At 36.5% G+C, this 21,455-nt stretch overlaps 1 protein-coding gene and 1 non-coding gene across 2 annotated transcripts in view; both read left to right on the top strand.

The window, feature by feature from the left end:
• ZNF451 (zinc finger protein 451) overlaps positions 1-19,192 on the top strand; it is an 85,164-nt gene extending 65,972 nt beyond the window's left edge. Inside the window, exons 14-15 of the mRNA XM_030841020.2 lie at positions 4,209-4,277; positions 18,457-19,192. Of these exons, the coding sequence (XP_030696880.1) occupies positions 4,209-4,277; positions 18,457-18,503 (116 nt within the window). The 3' untranslated portion in view covers positions 18,504-19,192. The remainder of the gene's footprint in view (positions 1-4,208; positions 4,278-18,456) is intronic.
• Positions 9,534-9,640, top strand: LOC115844191 (U6 spliceosomal RNA). The gene has a single exon (XR_004036028.2). It is a non-coding gene; the product is annotated as a U6 spliceosomal RNA (small nuclear RNA).
• Positions 19,193-21,455: the final 2,263 nt, after the last annotated feature.

Here is a 21,455-nt window from a genome sequence, read left to right as displayed (position 1 = left end):
AGCTTTCCAAACCTCTTTCCCCCAAATGGACATGTACAGTAAGTCCCCTACATATGAACCTTCAAGTTGCAAACTTTACAAACGTGCATTCGCATGTCCAATCACGTAAGTTACTTCACGTGTCTGGCATACCTTGTCACATGGGTGCGTCCTCTACAAGTGGTTGTGTTTTTGTGTACTGTACATTACTATATAGAGTACAGTAGTACAGTATCTTTATTTCAAGCCCAGGATGTCCAGGAGCAAGCGTAAAAGCAGCGGTGATGTAGCTGGTACTACTGTACTTTTCAAGGTACTGTATTGTAAGATTAAAAATGCTTTCTTTATTTTTTGTGTTTATGTATTATTTGTGTGAAAAGTATTATAAACCTATTACAGTACAGTATTATATAGCTGATTGTGTTAGTTGGGTACCTAGGCTAATTTTGTTGGACTTATGAACGCGCTCTCGGAACGGAACTTGTTTGTATGTAGGGGACTTACTGTACATACAATATCACGTACAGCTTCGGGCATCTGTCGTTTCAAGGCTCCTAGTTACCAACCAGCCACCCCACAAATTCTCTTACAAGTAACACACAGTGAGAAGTTCTCTCATGTTTTATAAGCATTGTGATGATTTTTCACGTTTTTAAAATCTCTGCCATAGCATAGACAAATGATACAAGCTTGAACCTCTTATTTTTTTATAACTTTTCAGAAATTTTCCATTATTAGGACCATAAAGTGGTTTTATTACTCCTGTGTAAACAGGAAGAATCTATTGAATAGTGTTGTCAGAATCAGTGATCATATGGTATCTTATACTTTCTTTTTTGCCAGTTTTTCAGTTAATTGAAAGTTTTTTCAGGAGATACTTATTTCAGTAGAAATAGAGGTATTGGGAAGTTGCTGGCTCCATGTATGAATGTCAGTCATTTGGTCATAAGGTCTTATTATATCTTTGCTTGGTAGGGAGAGGACAGGTAAGTAGTGCTACTGCTGCTACTTCGTTAGATCTCTGACTTGGGTTAAATCAGTTACCCTCTCTAGCAAGGTGAGCCTTTATACTAAGTTTGAGATTTGAATGTGTCATGGTTTTTGCCCTTTAAACTCACTCTCCTTCTATGCATCAGGGTTCCAGCACCAACGTTTTGATTACAGCTATGATATATGTGTAAATCCCTGTAGAGATGTGTAAAAATACTAATCTGTCCTGAATTGACACCTTTGGGCCCCTTATCCTTCATCAGTTCTATTTTATATTGTACTCATTTTCACTTTTTAAAAATTTACCAAGATACATGGATCCTTTCTAGTGATCCTAGTCAGAGGAGCCAGGTAGACTTTTTCTTCTTTTATGCTTTTCACACTTTATTCACAAATATGTGTTCATTCTAACTCAAGCCTCATGTTTCAAAGATGCAGATATCACTTGTCATTTCAATTGTTGTTTTAAAGAAGTAAAAGGAACTAACCTTTATTAAGGACCTACTGTGTGCCAGCCACCATGCTAGCTGCCTTTTGTATTTGTAGTGTTTGAAGATGTTTAAACATGTTCAAAGAACTTCTGCGTGTTGTTTAATCCTCTTTTCAACGCTGTGAGTTAGGATATATTAGATCGCCCCCTTTCATAGATGAGGGAGCAGAGGCCCAGGAAGGTTAAAATAGCTGCCTGAGGCCACACAGCCATCACCTGTGAAGGCTGAGGCTTTCACTGACACAAAGCCCTGATTTTATTATGTAGAGAATCCATTGTGCATTGTTCGCTCTTACCATGTCCTTGAGGAATGAAGATGAGACGCTCTATTGCAGTCTAACGGCAGTGCAGAGTGTGTATAGATGAAAATAACATTTAGGAAGGTGCTTTTTTTTTTTTTTTTTTTTCCCCTAGAAGGTAAAAAGATTTGATTGTGGGTTCTGGTACTTTAAAAAGTAAGCTGATTATGTGTCAAGCATAGCCAACTTATCATTGTAAGTTCTCTGGGATCTTTTGTCTTGTAAGTAAACCAAGAAGCCCCATTTTCTTTTCTTCAGACTGTAGAATTGCAGTCTCAGTGTGAGGGCAGGCTGAGTTAAAGGGACCACACTAGCACCATTTTTATTTACCCCGTGACGCTGCTCCTGGCTTGTAGTATGCTCTTTGTAAAATAAAATAACTATGGTACTTGTTTTTACTGTTTTGACCATACATTTTAAGGTTTTGTTTGTTTGTTTGCTTTTACTTTCCAGAGTGTTGTGTTATTGGACCTACTTCAACCACATTCTTGATGACTGAATTTCTGAGTTGCCATTTTCTACTATTTCATTAGTCACCGCCATTGCTTATATAAAAAAATTCTCTGGGCTCTTAAAGATCTGTTTATGTAATAGAACTTGCCAGTATCTTGTAGGTTAGTTCAAGAACATTGTTTGCTTTATGTAAACAGTTTTTAAAAACACAGTTTTGTGTATTCAGTTGTTTATAGTTCTTCAGTAATTAAACATCTTCCTTCCAGTTTTATGTAAAGTTTGAACTTTCCTAGAATATTTTTTCTTAGGTAATGCAAGGAGGGACTTGAGCATAGGCTGTTATGAATTAGTGAATTTAAATTGAAAACAGACTTTACTGTGCTTTGACATGATTTTTGTTGAATCTGAACACTGTCCTTGGGCTGTCTGGTTTATGGCCCTGGGACTTTGTTATGTCTGTTTGGTTTGTGTCTTCATTTTGGAATGAATGGGATGAAGGCATTAAGTATGGTTGGTACCAATTATACAGGTTTTTAAAGCCATCTTAAAAGTTGAACATACTAATTCACCCATGCTGTGAAAGTGTAGGTGATTGAAGCAGTGGCATGCCCTATATGAAATAGTTGTTGAACCTAATTCTAAGCATCTATCTGCCTGCTTGCTCAGCCTGTTGATGAGATTATATAGGTTGTTGCTTTGGGCACCATCCTAAAAATCTATATGATACAGTTAATTCTGTGCAAGGTACTGAAAAATAGGGGAAAAATTCATGATTTTCTCTGTTCTACAGATGGGGGGCTGATTGAGGCAAACGAAACCTTTAAAAATTTTTACAACCTAGTGTCAAGCTAAACCTTATGATTCAAACCTGCAGTTTTGCCTTAGGTCTTGGTTGCCATGATGAATTGTTTAGGCCAGTTACCACATGCTGCTTTTGACTGGCCTTGACTTTGAATTGTAATAAAAGAAACGTTGGGTATTTTGTCTTTGTTCCTAATGTTTTAAGACTAAATTTTTTGTTCTTCAAATTGTAAATGTAATGTTTTATTTCACTAAAACACAGCTTGAAATATTTGAAGTAGTAGGTGTATATAACATATTATAGAAAAAGCAATAGTTTTTTTTGCTGGAATAGCAAAAGGTGACTCGTAATAAATTTTTGCAGCAAAGGAATATAAGAGAAATATAGTGGTTTTTATTTATAAACAGTGATATATTGATAAATTTTTAAATGTATATTGTTAGTTTTTATGTATTTTCACAGAAGCAAATACGTCCATGTGATTTGTATTGAATACACAATCAGGGTTATTTAAACCCTGATTCAGTCACTCTGATAGAAATTGATTTAAATGTAGTTAAGGTGGAAAGCCAAATACTGGGTCCCTGATGGTACCACGTTCATATTTTAAGTGACTTTTGTAATACCTGGTCAGTCATGTCATTATTTTAAAGCCTTAGGTCTCTCAGTAAGCATATAAGGCATCAAGTGAGTTTGTGCCATGCAGAGACACTGTTAATATAAATCTATGGTCTCTATAGAGATGGATGCATATGATTTTCAAAATACAGGAGAATTTTATCTGTCATCATTAAAAATCTTTTAAAGATGATTTCATGCAAATGAAACTTCAGAGTTTATTTGCTAGATCCAAATAAACATACTAGTTTTTTAAAATACACAGTTTTTAAAAATATACTAGGATTTTATATTTCCTCAACATGCAAAAAGAACTTTTTCAAATAATTTTTTGAATATGGAGCCAAAATCAAATTGCCTATTTCATTCATTTTTATCTTTTTCTCAATTTAAGTAATATTATTTGGTAAGCATTAAAAAACACACAAATCTCTAAGGAAAGTTGTGTAATACTAATGGATTGTAATTAGTAAGCTTGGGTATGGGAGAAGTCATTGAAAGTCACATTGTCTTAGAATACATAAATTATGGCACAAAACTTTTTCAGAAGTACATTTGAATTTATTCTTCTTTACAGAATGTGACAGTGATGATAACCTGGGTATGAAGAGTACTTCAATGGGAGAAGAATTCAGATCCACAGAAGGTAACCTAATCCCTTCCTGACTGTATCTGTATGTTTTTTTTAAATTTCTCCCTCTTTCACTTCATCCCTCCTACCACTGAGTATAAAAAAAAAAAAAATTGTTCTCTCATTTAAAGGATAGTTTGCATTTCCTCGTGTAAGATGATTTAGGGGCTAAAAGAGAAATCAGCCAGTCGACTGCCTGGTTTTGTAAATAAGGTTTTATTGGAGCTCAGCCACACTCTGTTGTGTAAGTATTGTCTGCACTGTTGCTTTGATGTCGCAAGAGCAAGGGTGAGTAGTTGTGATACAAATAATAGATCCTCCCCCACCCCGCAGCCAAGCCTAAAATAAATATTTTCTGACCCTTTGCAGAAAAAGTTGCTGTTCCAGGGATAGGAGAAGATTTTGGTGTCCTAATTTTTATTTATTTTGAGTAGTATTAAATTAAGAATATTAAAGTTTTGCAGTAGAACTATAAAAGCAAGCACTTACATCTGAATATTAGTGGACTTTTTAAATAAATTAATTATGTTTCCCTCCTCTTAAAGGAAAAGGTATTTCCTTCCATAGGTTAAAGAGAACTTTTTATATTACTTCACATCAAATAATTTACTTGCTGTACCACTATTTGGTTGTGACATAAGTCCAGTTTTTACTATGGTTTTTCCATAACAGACTGTGCTTTTTAATAACCCTGGGGGGAAGTGAAACAACAGATTTTGGAAAATACTTGAACCTTCACTAAAGTAGTTGAAACTTTTCTTTTGGCATCTTTGACATTCAAGGACGACAGTAGGAGTCATAGTATAGTTCCAGTGTAGTATTTGTTGGTGGAGATTTGAGAGTGGAAATGTGTAATTAGAGAGGGAAACGTAGCAAAACAAGCACACACAGAATGGCCACCTGGTTTGTTTCTGCACGTCTCCTTGCGCTCTCCTAGAGTACAATTAGTCTGACTAGGAACACACTGGATCTTTGTGCTATCTGGGGTTGGAAATTTGAGTGTGGCAGTGGAACTGATTCATCCATTCAGTGAAGTAGAAGACTGATCTTTCCCTCTTATAGTCAAAATTCACTGGTTAAACAAAGTTGGCAGTAAATCTGCAGCCTAATTGGAAGCAAGTTTTCTGACCAACTTGTTTTCCCAACATGGTCTTGCAAGGTCTGGCTCAGTGCTTAGCAGCCACATAATGATGAGTTAAACAGGTGAAAGAACATTTTGTGAGTTTTAAACAAAAACTGCCAGCTAAGTTGTTTATCAAGGCCATGAAAAGATAAACACCGTTGAGCATCTAAGTAGCTCAGACTTTGCAACCTTCATGTACTACCCATGACTAATCCCATGGAAAATGCCAAACAAAATTATAACTTTTAAATAAACACACTTGAGAAACCTCCACAGTTCTGTGGGCTCCTAGCTAACCCGGGAAATCTGAGATGTGTATAAATGAATATGTACCAGAATTTCTAGTGTTTTGTTATCTATGTAATACATTTTATGGTTGGGAGATTTTGAGAGTTTTTACATCTTTATCATGTCTTAGTTTGGAAGAAGGATTACCATTAATGGATTCAAGAAAAGATACTTCAAACTTTTAACTAGTTGTTCTATGAAGAAAGGATATAATGCTCTAATTTCAAGAAAAATCAAAGTGGTGTTACGTGTGTGTTTTCTTTCATTTCCTGATGCTTTATGTAAAATGAGTGTGAGAAGCACATAGTGTTACACTTGTAAGTTAGGGAGTGTGGCCTCCTCTGTACTTGCCTCTAATACCTTCCTTTGCCCCTTCTTTTCCCCCAACAAGAACTAGCTCAAATATCATCTCTTAGGTTGAACCATATAGAATTACCAATTTTGTAGACAATTTTGTTTGATCAGTGCCTCTTAGATCTTCCATTTTTAGAGACAGCTACCCACTACCACTCCTAGAATCCCTCCAATTTAAACATTTTTTTTGTTTGCATCTCTCATCCCCACCAGACCATGAGCTCCTCAAGGAGTAGGATCATGTTTCATTTATCTTTATTTCAACAACACCTAGCACAGTGTTTAGCACTAAATGATTGTTGAATGAATAAACTTATAACACATTAGAGCTACGAGGACCCATCTCCCTATAACTGAATAAAGGAAATTAAGACAGAGGCCATTTGGCTGGGAGAATATTGGGTGATTTTGTTGACCCTGCACCATGGGAGCAAAGTGATGTTCTAGTCTAGACCTAATAGCAAAACTCAAAAAAGTATAAGTAACTTCTCAAATCTCTTCTCATTCCTTCCCTTCCCAACACAACACTTTAAAAGCCTGGCAAATGAGTGGCAAAAAGCAGGATCAATTTGCTTATGATCTTTTTGCCTTGAGGAAAGGCAGTTTCTCTTGTCGCCGCATCTCCGCCCACCATGATTTATCTCCAGTCTTCTGTCTCATTCTTTGTTGTTCTCTGTAGACCTGTATCAGATTGTAACTACCCAAGTCAATCATAAAGGTCCTATTTTATCTCAGCTCTGCTGCTTACAAGTTATATAATATTGTGCAAGTCCCTTAATTTCACTGTGTGTCAGTTTCCTCAGGAATACTAGTATACCTACCTTACTAGAGTAGCCTGGCACATGGTAAGCAGTGTATGTATTGGTTGCTGCTGCTGTTATTGTGACTTATTTATTTATTTATTTTTGGCCACACAGCTTGCAGGATCTTAGTTCCCCGACCAGGGATTGAACCTGTGCCTTTGGCAGTGAAAGTGCAGAGTCCTAACCACTAACAAGAGAATTCCCTATGATTTTGATCATTATCATTAGTCACTGTTACCTGCATGTAAGGTGTGCTCTGGAAGCATGCACACTTAACAGAGGTATTCTGACTCAAATCCTTGGAAAAGAAAGAAGACAGCATTATGTGGATGATTGCCAATGCAAAACAGTCTTTCTGTAAATGTCAGCAATTTGCCTTAGAGTTCCTTCAATTAATAGCAGTCATCAATATAATTATTAATATTATAATGTAACATAAACAGTAAAACTCTATACTGTGGCCACAAAGAAAGGATAAGAGACTAGTGTGTTCAGTTTTAACTTCAATTAATGCTTATGAAAAATCTAATACTTTGAAAACTGCTCTTAATCTTAACAACTTATGAGAGTCAGAATATTCTCCTTATTTTACATAAAAACTTAGTCTTCCAAACATTAAGTAATTTGTCTTAAGATTCACAGCCTCAAAATGATTGGAGCATGGTTCGATATAGGTCTTCTAACTCCCATTACTGGGTTCTTTCTTATTTTGTCATATTACCTCTCTTTCAAAGAGAGTGAAATTAAGGCAGAGAGAAAAGAGAATAAGAGAAACATAGACTTAGACATATAAAAGAAAAACAAGGACATATTTGCCATAAATGTTCTTTATTTCTTCATATAGATTTGAGTCACTGTCTAATGTCCTTTCAGTTCAACTTGAAGGATTCCCTTAGCATTTCTTGCAGGGCAGATCTGCTAGTAACAAACTCCTTTAGCTTTGTCTTGATTTCTTCTCCATTCTTTCTGGATATAGAATTCTTGCTTGACAGTTTTCGTTTTGTTTTCCCTTTCAGCACTTTAAATATATCTCACTGCCTTCTGGTCTCCATGATTTCTGATGAGAAATAAGCTATTAGTGTTATTAAAAATTTTACATGTGATGAGTTGCTTCTCTCTTGCTGTTTCTGTTGATTTTGGCTTTTGACAATTTGACTATAATTTGTCTCAGTGTGGATCTCTTTGAGTTTCTCCTGTTTGGAGTTTGTTGGGCTTCTTGGATGTGTAGATTTATATCTTTCATCAAATCTGGGACATTTAATTTGCTGATTCTTTTTTCTGTCTGCTTAATTTTGTTAAACTCCTGTAATGAATTTTTCATTTTAGTTGTACTTTTCAGCTCCAGAATTTCTATTTGGTGGCCTTTCATAATTCCAATCTCTTTATGATATTCTCATTTTATTCATACATTGTTTTACTGGTTTCCTTTACTTCCTTGTCCATAGTTTACTCTAGCTCCTAGAACGTATGTAAGACAGTTGGTTTAAAGTCTTTGTTTAGTAAATTCAATGTCTTGGTGTCCTCAGGGATAATTTAACTCAATTTTTTTCACTTTGAATGGGCCATACTTTCCTGTTTCTTTGTATTATCTGTGTTTTTGTTGTTGTTGAAAATTGGATGTGCAAATATTATAATGTAGTACCTCTGGAAATCAGATTCTACCTCTTCCCCAGAGTTTGCTGTTCGTGATTGTCAAAGGCTGCGGTTGTCCGTTTGTTTAGTTACTTTTCCAAACCATTTTTGCAATAACTGTATTCCTTGTCACATCTGGTCATTGAAGTCTCTGTTCCTTTAAGCTTTTGTTCAATTAGTGTTTTAACAGAGATTTCCTTGAATACCAGGAGCTAAAACAAAACAAAACAAAACAAAAAACAACCTCTCTCTGGTTTTGCAGATTGGCTGTGTGCTAGGGCCCTTCAGCATTTAGCCAGGCTTGCACTGAACCTACAGATCAGCCAGTGGTGAAGGCTTGGTGTCTTCTGAGGTATTTTCTGAGCATGCATCGTGTCCTGGGTCCTAAATTCCCCAGTACACATAGGTGCTTTTGAATGCCCTGATTTCCCAAGGAAATTCTCTTCATGGCTTTTCCTCTCAGATATTAAGTGTTCTATTGTATGTCTCAACCATAATCTTTTACCCCAGGCTGTGGGCTTTTTATTTGTCTTACAGTGTTTCTGAGCAATGCAGCCTGCTTTTCTGCCCTGAGTGGGTTCTGAGCTTCGTAAAATAGAGATGAATGCCTTGTTTCAGTCCTTCAGGTAGCCCCCAGACAGATTAGAACAAACACAATAATTTGTGAGTTCTGCTCTGCTCTGTCTGGAACCAGGGACCAGGGTCCCACACTAGGAGTATGGGCTGCCATCTTCGAGGCTGCTGCGGAGGCACGGGGAGGTGGTGAGGAGAGGGCAAGTGAAAATACCATTAGGCTTTCCTACTGCTTTTATTTGCCTTTTTCTTGATTCAGTGTTTGCTTGGTTGCTGTGAATGTTTTCCAGACTTCTGACAAAGTCGTTTCTGACAGTTTCTGCTTGTGTTTCAGTATTTCTGTGTTTAGAGCTGCCTACTCTGCCATTTTGTTGTATATTCACTCTAAGACCAATTTTATTTCTTCTTTAAATGTTTAAATGTTTCAGAGAATTCACTGGTAAAACTATTTGGGTCTGGAGTTTTCTTTCTGGGGAGTCTTTTAATAATAAATTTACTGTGCTCACTTCGGCAGCACATATACTAAAATTGGAACAATACAGAGAAGATTACCATGGCCCCTGTGCAAGGGTAACATGCAAATTCGTGAAGCATTCCATATTTTTAAAACTCTTAGAGGAAGACATAGGCAGAACACTCTATGACATAAATCACAGCAAGATCTTTTTTGACCCAACTCCTAGAGTAATGGAAGTAAAATAAAAAATAAACAAATGAGACCTAATGAAACTTAACAGCTTTTGCACAGCAAAGGAAACCATAAACAAGACGAAAAGACAACCCTCAGAATGGGAGAAAATATTTGCAAACGAAGCAACCAACAAAGGATTAATCTCCAAAATATACAAGTAACTCATGAAGCTCAATATCAAAAAATCAAACATCCCAATCCAGAAATGGGCAGAAGACCTAAATAGACATTTCTTCAAAGAAGACATACAGATTGCCCACAAACACATGAAAAGATGCTCAGCACCACTAATCATTAGAGAAATGCTAATTAAAACCACAATGAGGGACTTCCCTGGTGGTGCAATGGTTAAGAATCTGCCTCCCAATGCAGGGGACATGGGTTTGAGCCCTGGTCTGGGAAGATCCCATATGCTGCAGAGCAACTAAGCCTGTGTGCCACAACTACTGAGCCTGCGCTCTAGAGCCTGCAAGCCACAACTACTGAAGCCCGTGCGCCTAGAGCCCGTGCTCCACAAAAGAGAAGCCACCGCGATTAGAAGCCTGTGCACCGCTACGAAGAGTAACCCCCGCTCGCTGCAACTAGAGAAAGCCTGCATGCAGCAACAAAGACCCAATGCAGCCAAAATAAAATAAATAAATTTATTTTTTAAAAATGCAATGAGGTGTCACCTCACCCTGGTCAGAATGGCCATCTTCAAAAAATCTACAAACAACAAATGCTGGAGAAGGTGTGGAGAAAAGGGAACCCTCCTGCACTGTTGGTGGGAATGTGAATGGATACAGCCACTATGGAGAACAGTATGGAGCTTCCTTAAAAAACTAAAAGTAGAACTACCATATGACCCAGCAATCCCACTACTGGGCATATACCCTGAGAAAACCATAATTCAAAAAGATACATGTACCACAGTGTTCATTGCAGTACTATTTACAGTATCCAGGACATGGAAGCAACCTAAGTGTCCATTGACAGATGAATGGATAAAGAAGATGTGGCACATATACACAATGGACTATTACTCAGCGCTTAAAAGGAACAAAGTTGAGTTATTTGTAATGAGGTAGATGGACCTAGAGTCTGTCATACAGAGTGAAGTAAGTCAGGAAGAGAAAAACAAATACCATATGCTAAGACACATATATGGAATCTAAAAAAACAGTACTGATGAACCTAGTGGCGGGGCAGAAATAAAGACACAGACATAAAGAATGGACTTGAGGACACAGGGTGGGAAGGGGAAGCTGGGACGAAGTGAGAGAGTAGCATTGACGTATATACAGTACCAAATGTAAAATGGATGGCTAGTGGGAAGCTGCTGCATAGCACAGGGAGATCAGCTCGATGCTTTGTGACAACCTAGAGAGGTGGGATAGGGAGGGTGGGAGGGAGGCTCAAGAGGGAGGGGATATGGGGATATATGTATATGTATAGCTGATTCACTTTGTTGTACAGCAGAAACTAACACAACATTGTAAAGCAATTATACTCCAAATAAAGATATTAAATAAATAAATAAATAATTTTTAAAATAATTACTTTCTTTAATATATTTATAGGTAGATTTTGTTTAATCTTGTGTTAGTGTTCGAGAATAGTGTTTTTCAAGAAATTTGTCCATTTTACCTAGATTGTCAAATGTACCAATGTAAAGTTGTTCATAATAATATTCCTTTATTACATATTTTTTTATTTCTGTAGGATCTCTGGTGATATCTTCTCATTTTTTCCTGATATTGGTAATTTTTGTTTTCTCTCTTTCTTGATCACTAACTAAAAGTTTATCAGTTTATTTAGTCTTTTCAAGGAATGAACTGTTTTTAGTTGGTAATTTCTCTCTTTTTGGTCTGCTTTCCATTTCACTGATTTCTGCTCTTTATTATTTCCTTTCTTCTACTTTGGGTTTAATTTTCTCATCTTTTATAGCTTTTTAATGTGACACTTAGATTGTTGACCTAAATTTTTTCTTGTTTTCTAATGTAAACATTTAAAGGTGTTTATTTCCCTCTAAGCCAGGGTGAACAAGCTTTTCCTGTAAAATACCAGATAGTAAACATTTTAGGCTTTGTGGTGTCTGTTACAATTACTCAGCTCTGCTATTATAGCATGAAAACAGCCCTAAACAATACATAAATGAGTGTGGATGTATCCAATAAAACTTTATTTACAAAAATTGCTGGTGGACTGGATTTGGCCCACAGACTGTAGTTTGTCAATTCTCTACTTATTGCCGTGTTCCACACCTTTTCATATTGTATTTTTGCTATCAGTTTAAAATATTTTCTGATTTTCCTTATATTTTCTCCTTTGATCTCTTGGCTCTTTAGAAGTATATTGTTTAATTTCCAAATATTTGAATGTCTTATTATTCATTCCTAATCTAATTTTGTTGTGGTAAGAGAGTATACCCTGTGAAATTTAAATCTTTTGAAATTTATTGAGACTTTTATGGCCCAACATGTGGGTTGTCTTGATGAACATTCCATACGCACTTGAAAAGAATGTATTTTCTGTGTTTACTAAGTAAAGTATTTTATACATGTCAATTAGGTCAAGGTGGTTGATAATATCAGATCTACTGTGATTTTTTTTAATCTAGTTGATCTCTCAGTTACTACAGTAGGAACAGTGAACTTCTTCATCAATGATTGTAGATTTATTTTTTCTCTTTAGTTCCCTCATTTTATATTTTTGTATTTTCAAGTTCTGTTTTTAGTTGCATATACATTTCTGATGTGTCTTCGTAATGAAATGACCTGTTTTTCATTATGATATTATGAAATGTTCTTTATCTCTGGTAATACCTTTTATCATGAAATCTTCTTTTCTGATATTAATATAGCTACTCAAGCTTTCTTATGCTTAATTTTTCACAGTATATATTTTTCCATCCTTTTACTTTCAATCTATTTATGTCTTTATTTTGAAACTACATCTCTTATAGACACCGTAAAGTTCAATCTTACTTTTTGATTTACTCTAACAGCCTCTACTTTTTAATAGTTGTTTAGTCCCTTAACATCTAATGTAATTTCTCACATGGTTGGATTCCTCTCTGCCATTTTATTTTCTTTTTGTTCCCTCTTTTACCTCTTAGTTCCCCCTTTCTTGCCTTCTTTTGGATTATTATAATATCTATATTTTACTCCATTATATTTATTTAATGTTTACTATTTTAATATACCTACTTGATGTTTTAGCTCTTTTCTTTAATTTTTATGGTTGCTCTAAAAAATATATGTATATATTTGCTTTTGTTATAAATTCTACAAGAAAATGTTATTTTTTGCTTTAAACAGGGCTGTGAGTTTTAAAGAAAGAGAAGAAGAAATATATATTCTTTTATATTTACCCACATAGTCACCATTTCAAATGACCTTCATTCTTTCCAGTAGATTACAGTTTCCATCTGATGTCATTTTTCTTCAGCCTAAATAACTTCCTATTTTATACAATGCAGTTTTGCTAGTGTTGAATATTCTGTTTTCATCTATATAAAAATATCTTTATTTTCCCTTTAATTTTGAAGGATATTTTCTCTGGCTTCAGAATTCTGGTTGACCAGTGTTTTTTCCCTTCAGCACTTTAAAGATGTTACTCCATTGTCTTATCGTGTGGCCTCCATTGTTTGTCATGACAAGTGACTATAATTTGTATTATTGTTCCCTAATATGTAAAGTATCATTTTTTTTTCTCTTGTTGCCCTTAGTATTTCCTCTTTGTCCTTGATTTTAGCAGTTTTTGATAATGCCCCTAGATGTGGTTGTCTTTGTAGCCTACTTGGAGTTTTCTTAGCTTCTTGTATCTGTAAGTTTATAGGTTCTCTCAATTATTTCTTCATAATTTTTTGCCCCACTCTCTGTCTCTCTTCTTTTCTTTTGGAACTCCAGTTATACATATGTTAGCTTAAATTTATCCACAGGTTTGTTCATTTTCTTCTAGTTTTTTTTCTCTCTGTTCTTCATATTTGATCATTTCTATTGTTCAGACTTCAAGTTTATTGTTCAACCTTATAACACCTCCAGTATTAAGCTGCCCTAGTAAATTTTCCATTTCAAATATTGTATTTCTCAGTTCTAGAATTTCCACTTAGTTTTTTTTTTTTTGTAACAGTTTTCAGTTCTCTGTTGAGATTTCCTATCCACTCAACCTTAAATCCTTGAAAGTATTTATAACTTTTCTAAAATCCCTTTTCTGCTAATTCCAATGGCTTGATTATCTTGGGGGTTAGTTTCTTTTGACTGCTCTTCCTCATGAACTGTGGGTCACATTTCTTGTTGCTTTGCAAGTCAAGTGATTTTTTTTTTTGAATAAGGTAATACATGGGAAAGCTCTCTCTCTTTTTTTTTATATATATTTATTTATTTAATTGGTCGTGTCAGGTCTTAGTTGCACAGGCGGGCTCCTTAGTTGCGGCATGCATTTGGGATCTAGTTCCCGGACCAGGGCTCAAACCTGGGCGCCCTGCATTGGGAACACGGGGTCTTAACCACTGCACCACCAGGGAAGTCCCACAAGTCAAGTGATTTTTGATGTATACTGGATGTTTGTGGATGTAAGTTATAGATTTTCTGAATTCTGTTAACTTTACCTGAGGAACATTAGTTGTTTTTTTCCCCTTGTGGGTAGTTAACGTTCTAGACTCAAACTCCAAACTCTGCCTCCTCCACAGTAGGCGACGCTACAATTGCCTGCTTCTTATAGCTTTCCAACTGTTGCTTTTCACGGAGAATCTTGGCTCCTCTCCCGGGTAAGCACACAGAAGTCAACCAAGTATTTGTAGGATCCTCTTCTGTTACTTTCTCACTTCTGCTGGGAGCTCTTCTTTCTCTCGTCCTACCCACCCTTCCCCCGTCCCCCCCCCCCGTCCCCCCCACCTCCTGCCGCCAACTCCACTTTCCAGCGTCTCTGTCAGACTCAGACTCTGTCTTTGACTCCTCAAGGCCACAAAGAGGTTGACTTTCTGGGTGAAGTTCTGCCATTTTGTTTCACAAGGATTGAGGCATGCTCTAAGGCAAAAAATAAACCAAAACAAAACCATAAAGCTGCAAATTTAACTCCATGAAATTCACTTCTTTCAGTGATCAACTTTTGTCCTGTTTGTACCTGATTTTTGTTGCTCTTCAGTGCCTTAAAATACTTTATAATTGTTATCTATGGAAGAGTTAATCCAATATAAGCTACTTCACTATTATTAGAAGTGGAACCATTTAGAAATTGGTTTTGTTTTTATCCAGTCTTTTAACTGGCAAGTTTAATCCATATAAGTTCATTGCAGATATTAATATTTTTGTATTTACTCTTGCTATTTCATTCTTAGCTTCCTCTTTTTGCTTCTTCAAATTGTTTTATAAGCTATGTATGGGTTGGCCCCAAAATTCGTGTTTCTGTTCTTTTTGTGGTCACCTTGGCATTTTACCACATTTTTTATATATAACTTAAAGACTAAAGTACAGGTACATGTTGTCTACCTCTATGCAATGTAAAAGGACTCTGGAACACTTCAACTCTGATCCTTTCCCCCAACTTGTATGCTGGTATTCTCCAGAATTTTAGTTCTCTGTGTGTGTATATGTGTATGTAATGCACACAAAAATTGTACAAACATCTCACAAAGCAGGTGACCATCTTTCAGGTTAAGAAAAACAGAATATTGCCAGTGTATTGATTTCCTAGGGCTCCTCAACTAAGTACTACAAACTAGGTGGCTTAAAACAAAAGAAATTGTCTGACAGTTCTAAAGTTTAGACATCTAAGGTCAAGCTGTTGGTAGGGTCGTTGTCCCACACACAGCTTCTGGTTGTTAATGGCAGTTGTAGGCATTCCTTGGCTTTTAGATGCATCCATCCCTCTAATCTCTGCGTCCATCATCATGGAGCCATCTTCTACCTATGAGTCTATCTTCACATAGCATTTTCTTCCAATAAGGACACCAGTCGTATTGAATTAGGGCTCACCCTAGTGACCTCGTCTTAACTTGTTTACACCCACAAAGACCCTATTTCCAAATTAGATCACATTCATAGGTACCAGGGGTAAGGACATACCTTTTTTGCCGGGGGGGGCACAATTCAACTCATAACAACTAGTACCCTAGAAGCATCCCCCTCATTTAATTTTAATTAATTAAAATACAAATAGCCACATATAGTTTAGTGGCCATCATATTGGACAGCACAGGCATAGTCTATATTCTTTTGGGTCTGGATGCCTTCAGTCAACATTGTTTTACAGATTCACCTGATTGTTAGCATGTAGCTTTGGTTTGTTCATTTTCAATACCTCTATAATAATTTTACACATATATCACAACTCATGTATTATTTATAGACATTTGGTTGGCTGTTACAAGTAATTCCCACACTTCTGGGAATGTATACTGCGGCGGGGACTTGCTGACATTCAGCTTTAGTAGGTTATGCCAAGTTTTTGTCCAAAGTGGTTGTTCCAATTTCCTTCCAGTACTGAATGTGAGTTCCCGTTGATCTACTGATACATCTTCACTAATCATTGAATTATTGGTCTTTTTAATTTTAGCTAGTGATGGTCATTTCTTTGTGGTTTGAGTTTACATTTTTCTGATGAGTAATGTTTATTGACCATCCTCACATCTTTTGCCAGTGCCTTTCCAGATTTCTTGACAGTTTTCTTTTGGATGATCTTTTTTTTTTAAAAAAAATTATTTATTTATTTATTTATTGGCTGTGTTGTGTCTTCGTTGCTGTGTGCAGGCTTTCTCTAGTTGTGGCGAGCGGGGGCTAGTCTTTGTTGCAGTGCACAGGCTTCTCATTGCGGTGGCTTCTCTTGTTGCTGAGCACAGGCTCTAGAGCGCAGGCTCAGTAGTTGTGGCGCATGGGCTTAGTTATTCCGCGGCATGTGGAATCTTCCCGGATCAAGGCTCGAATTCATGTCCCCTGCATTGGCAGGCGGATTCTTAACCACTACGCCACCAGGGAAGCCCTGGATGATCTTTTTATTGATTTTTCTGGGTTGAAAATCTTTTAGTTCTCTCTGGATACAAGCAAGATCTATGTATTGCAAATATTTTCTCTCACTCAATGTCTTGTCTTTTTACTCACTTAATGGTGCTTTTGGTGGAGAAAAGTAATTTTAATACATTCCAAAGTACGATTCTTTTTCATAATGTTTTTTGAATCCTATTTAATAAGGATTATTAATCCTATTTAATGACCTACACTAAGGTCATGAAGGTATTCCCATGTATTATCTTCTAGAAGCTTTGTTGTTTTGCCTTTCACAATTATATAGTTAAATATACAGTAAATCTGAAATGTGTTTTTGTATATTCCATAAGGTAGAGGTAAATTTTAAGGTTTTTTCCATATGGCCTACTAGTTGACCATTTGTTAAGAATATCATCTTTCCCCACCTTTCTGCATCACCACCTTTGTTATCAATCTAGTTTCCATATATGCATGAGTCTGTTTCTGAGTTGTCTATGCTGTTCCTTTGGTGTGTTCATCTGTTCTTACACTGGTACCACACTTTTTTTTTTTTTTTTTTGCGGTACGCGGGCCTCTCACTGTTGTGGCCTCTTCCGTTGCGGAGCACAGGCTCCGGACACGCAGGCTCAGCGACCATGGCTCACAGGCCTAGCCGCTCCGCGGCATGTGGGATCTTCCCAGACCGGGGCACGAACCCGTGTCCCCTGCATCTGCCGGCGGACTCTCAACCACTGCGCCACTAGGGAAGCCCCCACACTCTTAATTACTGTAACTTTGTAATAAGTTTTAATAAAAATAAATCTTGTCACCCTTTTCTGCTTTGCTAAGAGCATCTTGGCTTTTCTGTGCATTTCTTCATCCCTTTGAATTCATCTTAGGGCAACTCACTGACCCAGAATCTAGCTTTAACTTAATGCAGTGTAGAGTAGCTTGTAGTGTTTTAAATTGCCAACTACATAACACTAGTGCCCCAGCTCAGAGGAAGGTGCGGCTGTATCTTAGAAGAATTACCAGTGTCTGTGAACCAAGTAGGCTCTGGGAGACCGTGGACTGGACAGGATGAGATAAATCTGGTGTGAGAAGCTACTGAAGGCCAAGAAACGGACACCTAGTTCCACCCTCTTGGACCTTAGTAGCATCATTCTTGGGAAATGGAAAAAAAGACCTGTGAACACAAGAATGTCAGTCTTGTTCACTGTTGTATTCTGTGCCTGGTATACAGTGGGCATTCAGTAAATATTTGTTCAATGAGTGCATATGTGTATATGCTTCTCAGAGGACATTATATAGCCATGAGTTTGACTCTTTGCTTAGATACTAGAAAGCTTAAAACTAAAATTTTAATAGCCTTTGAGATTTTGCCATTTCATGGTTTTGGCTTTCTATTTCTGCTTTAAGTCTTATATGCATTACCTCAAATCTTTTTGGAAATACATACTCATTTTCCACGTTGAGTCTGGTGATTACCTGTTAGTGATTCCAGAAGTTTGTTGAGTTTCTACGTCCCTAAATGGAAATTACTTACAAGTTTCTTAGCATAATTAAGCTCAGATATATTATAATTCAGTTTGAGATTATATCCAGATTCTTATATTTCAAAATAGTCATATTTTATGATGAAGAAACTGCCAAGTTACCCTCAGTTTCTCCAATTTGTATTTCCTTTCCTTCCTGAAAATACAGATGTAGTTGATGAGACCTACATAAAGCACATCTTTATTAGTTTTCTGCTCTAAATATCAAACTTCTATGTTTTTTAATGCAGATGTGGAATTAGAAGAAGCGATTAGAAGAAGTCTTGAGGAAATGTAATTAAAGATATTACCACACAGCATCAAGTGGCCTTGAAGAGACTCAGGATAATAAATTCTTGAGTTTGTTTTCTAAAGGAGATCAGAAATCTGCTAGTACAAATGTACTTGAAAACTTTTTTTTGCTTTCATATGTTCAAAATCTGATATTGCTTTGTATTTTTGTGCTATTTTGCAAAAATGTATAGAGGAATAGAATACATGGTAATGCAAATACAAATCATGAATTCTAATATAGGTATCATGTTTCCCAGTTAACTTTGAATTCATATATTTAGGTTACAAGAATTAAAAATTAGAAAAGCCCTTGACTATTGTTTATATGTTTCCCAAATAGAATTGGTTCTTTAATTTTATTTGTACAGTACAGATGATTCTAGTTTATTTTTTTAGGAGTGAAAATGAATATAAATAAAGCTGTCATAGCTCACTTTTTCTGTAAATTCTGCTCATGTGGCACTAATATATAATACCTTTGAGATCTTTGATTATTGGGAGAGAGTAATGGAAACTGATCATGGAAAGAGATGAAAAATTTTATCAGCAATGTTCTTTGTGGGTTTCACTCATATGTATATCCCTGCTTTAATTAGAGCTGCATATTGCTGGAATAAAAAAAAATTTTCTTTGAAAATAGTGAAAAGAAACTTTTGCCATTCCTTTTACCTGCTTAGACTTTTTTTTTTTTTTTGCGGTACACGGGCCCCTCACTGTTGTGGCCTCTCCCGTTGCGGAGCACAGGCTCCGGACGCGCAGGCTCAGCGGCCATGGCTCACGGGCCCAGCCACTCTGCGGCATGTGGGATCTTCCCGAACCGGGGCACAAACCCGTGTCCCCTGCATCGGCAGGTGGACTCTCAACCACTGCGCCACCAGGGAAACCCCTGCTTAGACTTTTATGTGACTTGTATTATCTACTGTTTAAAGGGAATGATGTAAAAAATATTTGCATAGAATTAGGCATATTTTTAATAATATTAATTCTTTTATATATATTTGTGTAAACATAGTATTCTTCAGAAAATAACGTTGAAAGTTCTACTCAGGAGTAATCTTCCTTAACCCTTTAAAATTTTTATTTCATATGGAGGTATCTTCATTTTAGTTATTCATTAAAATGTTAGTTTCCTACTGTTGGTATTAAATATTTAATTTTTAAATGTTGAGGCCACATTGTGAATAATAAAAAACGTTACCTAATTAGGAGACTAAGAAGGGGTTTGTCGTACAGTCTTTGTGTATATGCTTCAAGTTATTTGACCCAGAAATGTCATCCCTAAAAATTTCGAGTAGTAATTACTTACCAAACTTAAAATTTTCTGTAAATATAAATTTTTCTTTAAGACAGAAAAAAAATATATCATGGCTAGAACTTTGATCTTTCTCTGTAACTAGATAGTTTAGTGTGAAATAGTATTACTGGGTTTTTTTTATTATTATTATAAAGTCTTTTCAATCCACATTGGAAACCAATTTGTGTTTTTATTTCTTAAGCTGTCAATTCTGTCCTACCTGCTTGCATTTTTTTTTAAGTACACATCATAGCTTGAGAATGTACTAGTCATTTTTCCAAAGTGACCACATTGTATTTTTAATTTACTTGTTAGAGTAGTTAAGGCTTTGGGTGGTAGTCATGGAGCCAGACCTTAAAGACATCTGCAGGAGCTTGCTCAGTAGTGAGGAGCAGAAAGAGTGTTCCAGAAAGAAGAGTGGTCCAGTAGATGTAGGGGAGGTGCCACACACAGGTGGGATGCAGCCTGTGTTCTACTAGGACGCTTGTGTGGTGTCTATGGTCAAGAGTAACTGAGGCTTTTCATATGACAGGAAAGGGATAATTCATCATGATCCTTTAAATAAGGTGACTGGGTTGTTTAATGTTTTAATTAATAATTGTCACTGATTCTATTTCTACTTAATAAGCAATTAAAAATCACTTTTAAATTACTTCATAAGTTGAAGTTAAGTTAGACACAAGGAGGAGAGGTAGTCTGGATGTTACAGAAAGTTATGGGGAATATTATCAAGAGTAAATGTTTCTAACATTGACAGTGATGCTTACCTGTTTGTTTTCATTTTTTATTTTATTGTGATTTTTTTCTTGTAAAAAGTTTTTATTGTGATTCCTTATTTTTATACCTGAATAACAACTTTTGTCAAAGCAATGATGGATAACATATGTTTATTTTAAAAAGGATATGTAGATAATGTACTGATAGTATCTGGTTGGTGGTATCATTGATTGTCTTAAATAAAAATATCTCGGTTAAGAAGCTTTTTTTTTTTTCTTTCTGGATGCTTGGTATCCTACCAGACCAGCCCTTTCTCCTACTCCTTGTCCCCCTGACGACCTGGCCCTCCACTCTGGCCTCTCCCAAGAACAAGGTACAGGGACTGCTCTGGACACCCTTGGGCAAGTGCAGCTGGGAGACTCAATCGGCTGGGCCTCAATTTAAAGACTATTTTTCCATCATTTTTTTCTTTTAAATTTCTTTGAAACAATTCATTTATTCATTCACTCACGAAGTATTTATTGAGTACTTACTGTATGTCAGCGTGGCTGTTCTAAGCACTTGAGATACACCAGTGAGCGAAACAAAGCCTACACTCCTCTCTGGAGCACAGCTGGGGGAGAGGTGACAAGAGGGGAAGGAAAACAGGGAAGGGGAAGATAGTATGGGGGTGGGGCGGGGCAGGAGTGCTTGCTATTTGTAATAGGGAGGTCAAGGTCCTTCTGGTAAACTTGAACAAAGACCTGAAGGCCAGGGAGTGAGCCAAGCAAATGTGTATGGGGAGGAGCTGTAGGTGGAGGTGAAAAGTCTGGAAGTGAGCTTGATACATCCATGGAAAAGCAAGAAGGCTAGCATAGGCGAGTGAGCGGGATGAGCTCAGAGAGAAACAGGAGATGGAGTCCTCTGAGGCCTCTTCTGAAGACCTTGGCTTTTACCCATTTCACA

The sequence above is a fragment of the Globicephala melas genome, chromosome 11 (genome assembly GCF_963455315.2).
Source record: "Globicephala melas chromosome 11, mGloMel1.2, whole genome shotgun sequence".
Taxonomy (NCBI): Eukaryota; Metazoa; Chordata; class Mammalia; order Artiodactyla; family Delphinidae; genus Globicephala; species Globicephala melas.
Note: the sequence above shows the minus strand (reverse complement) of the source record. Positions and strands in the feature narration are given on the sequence as shown.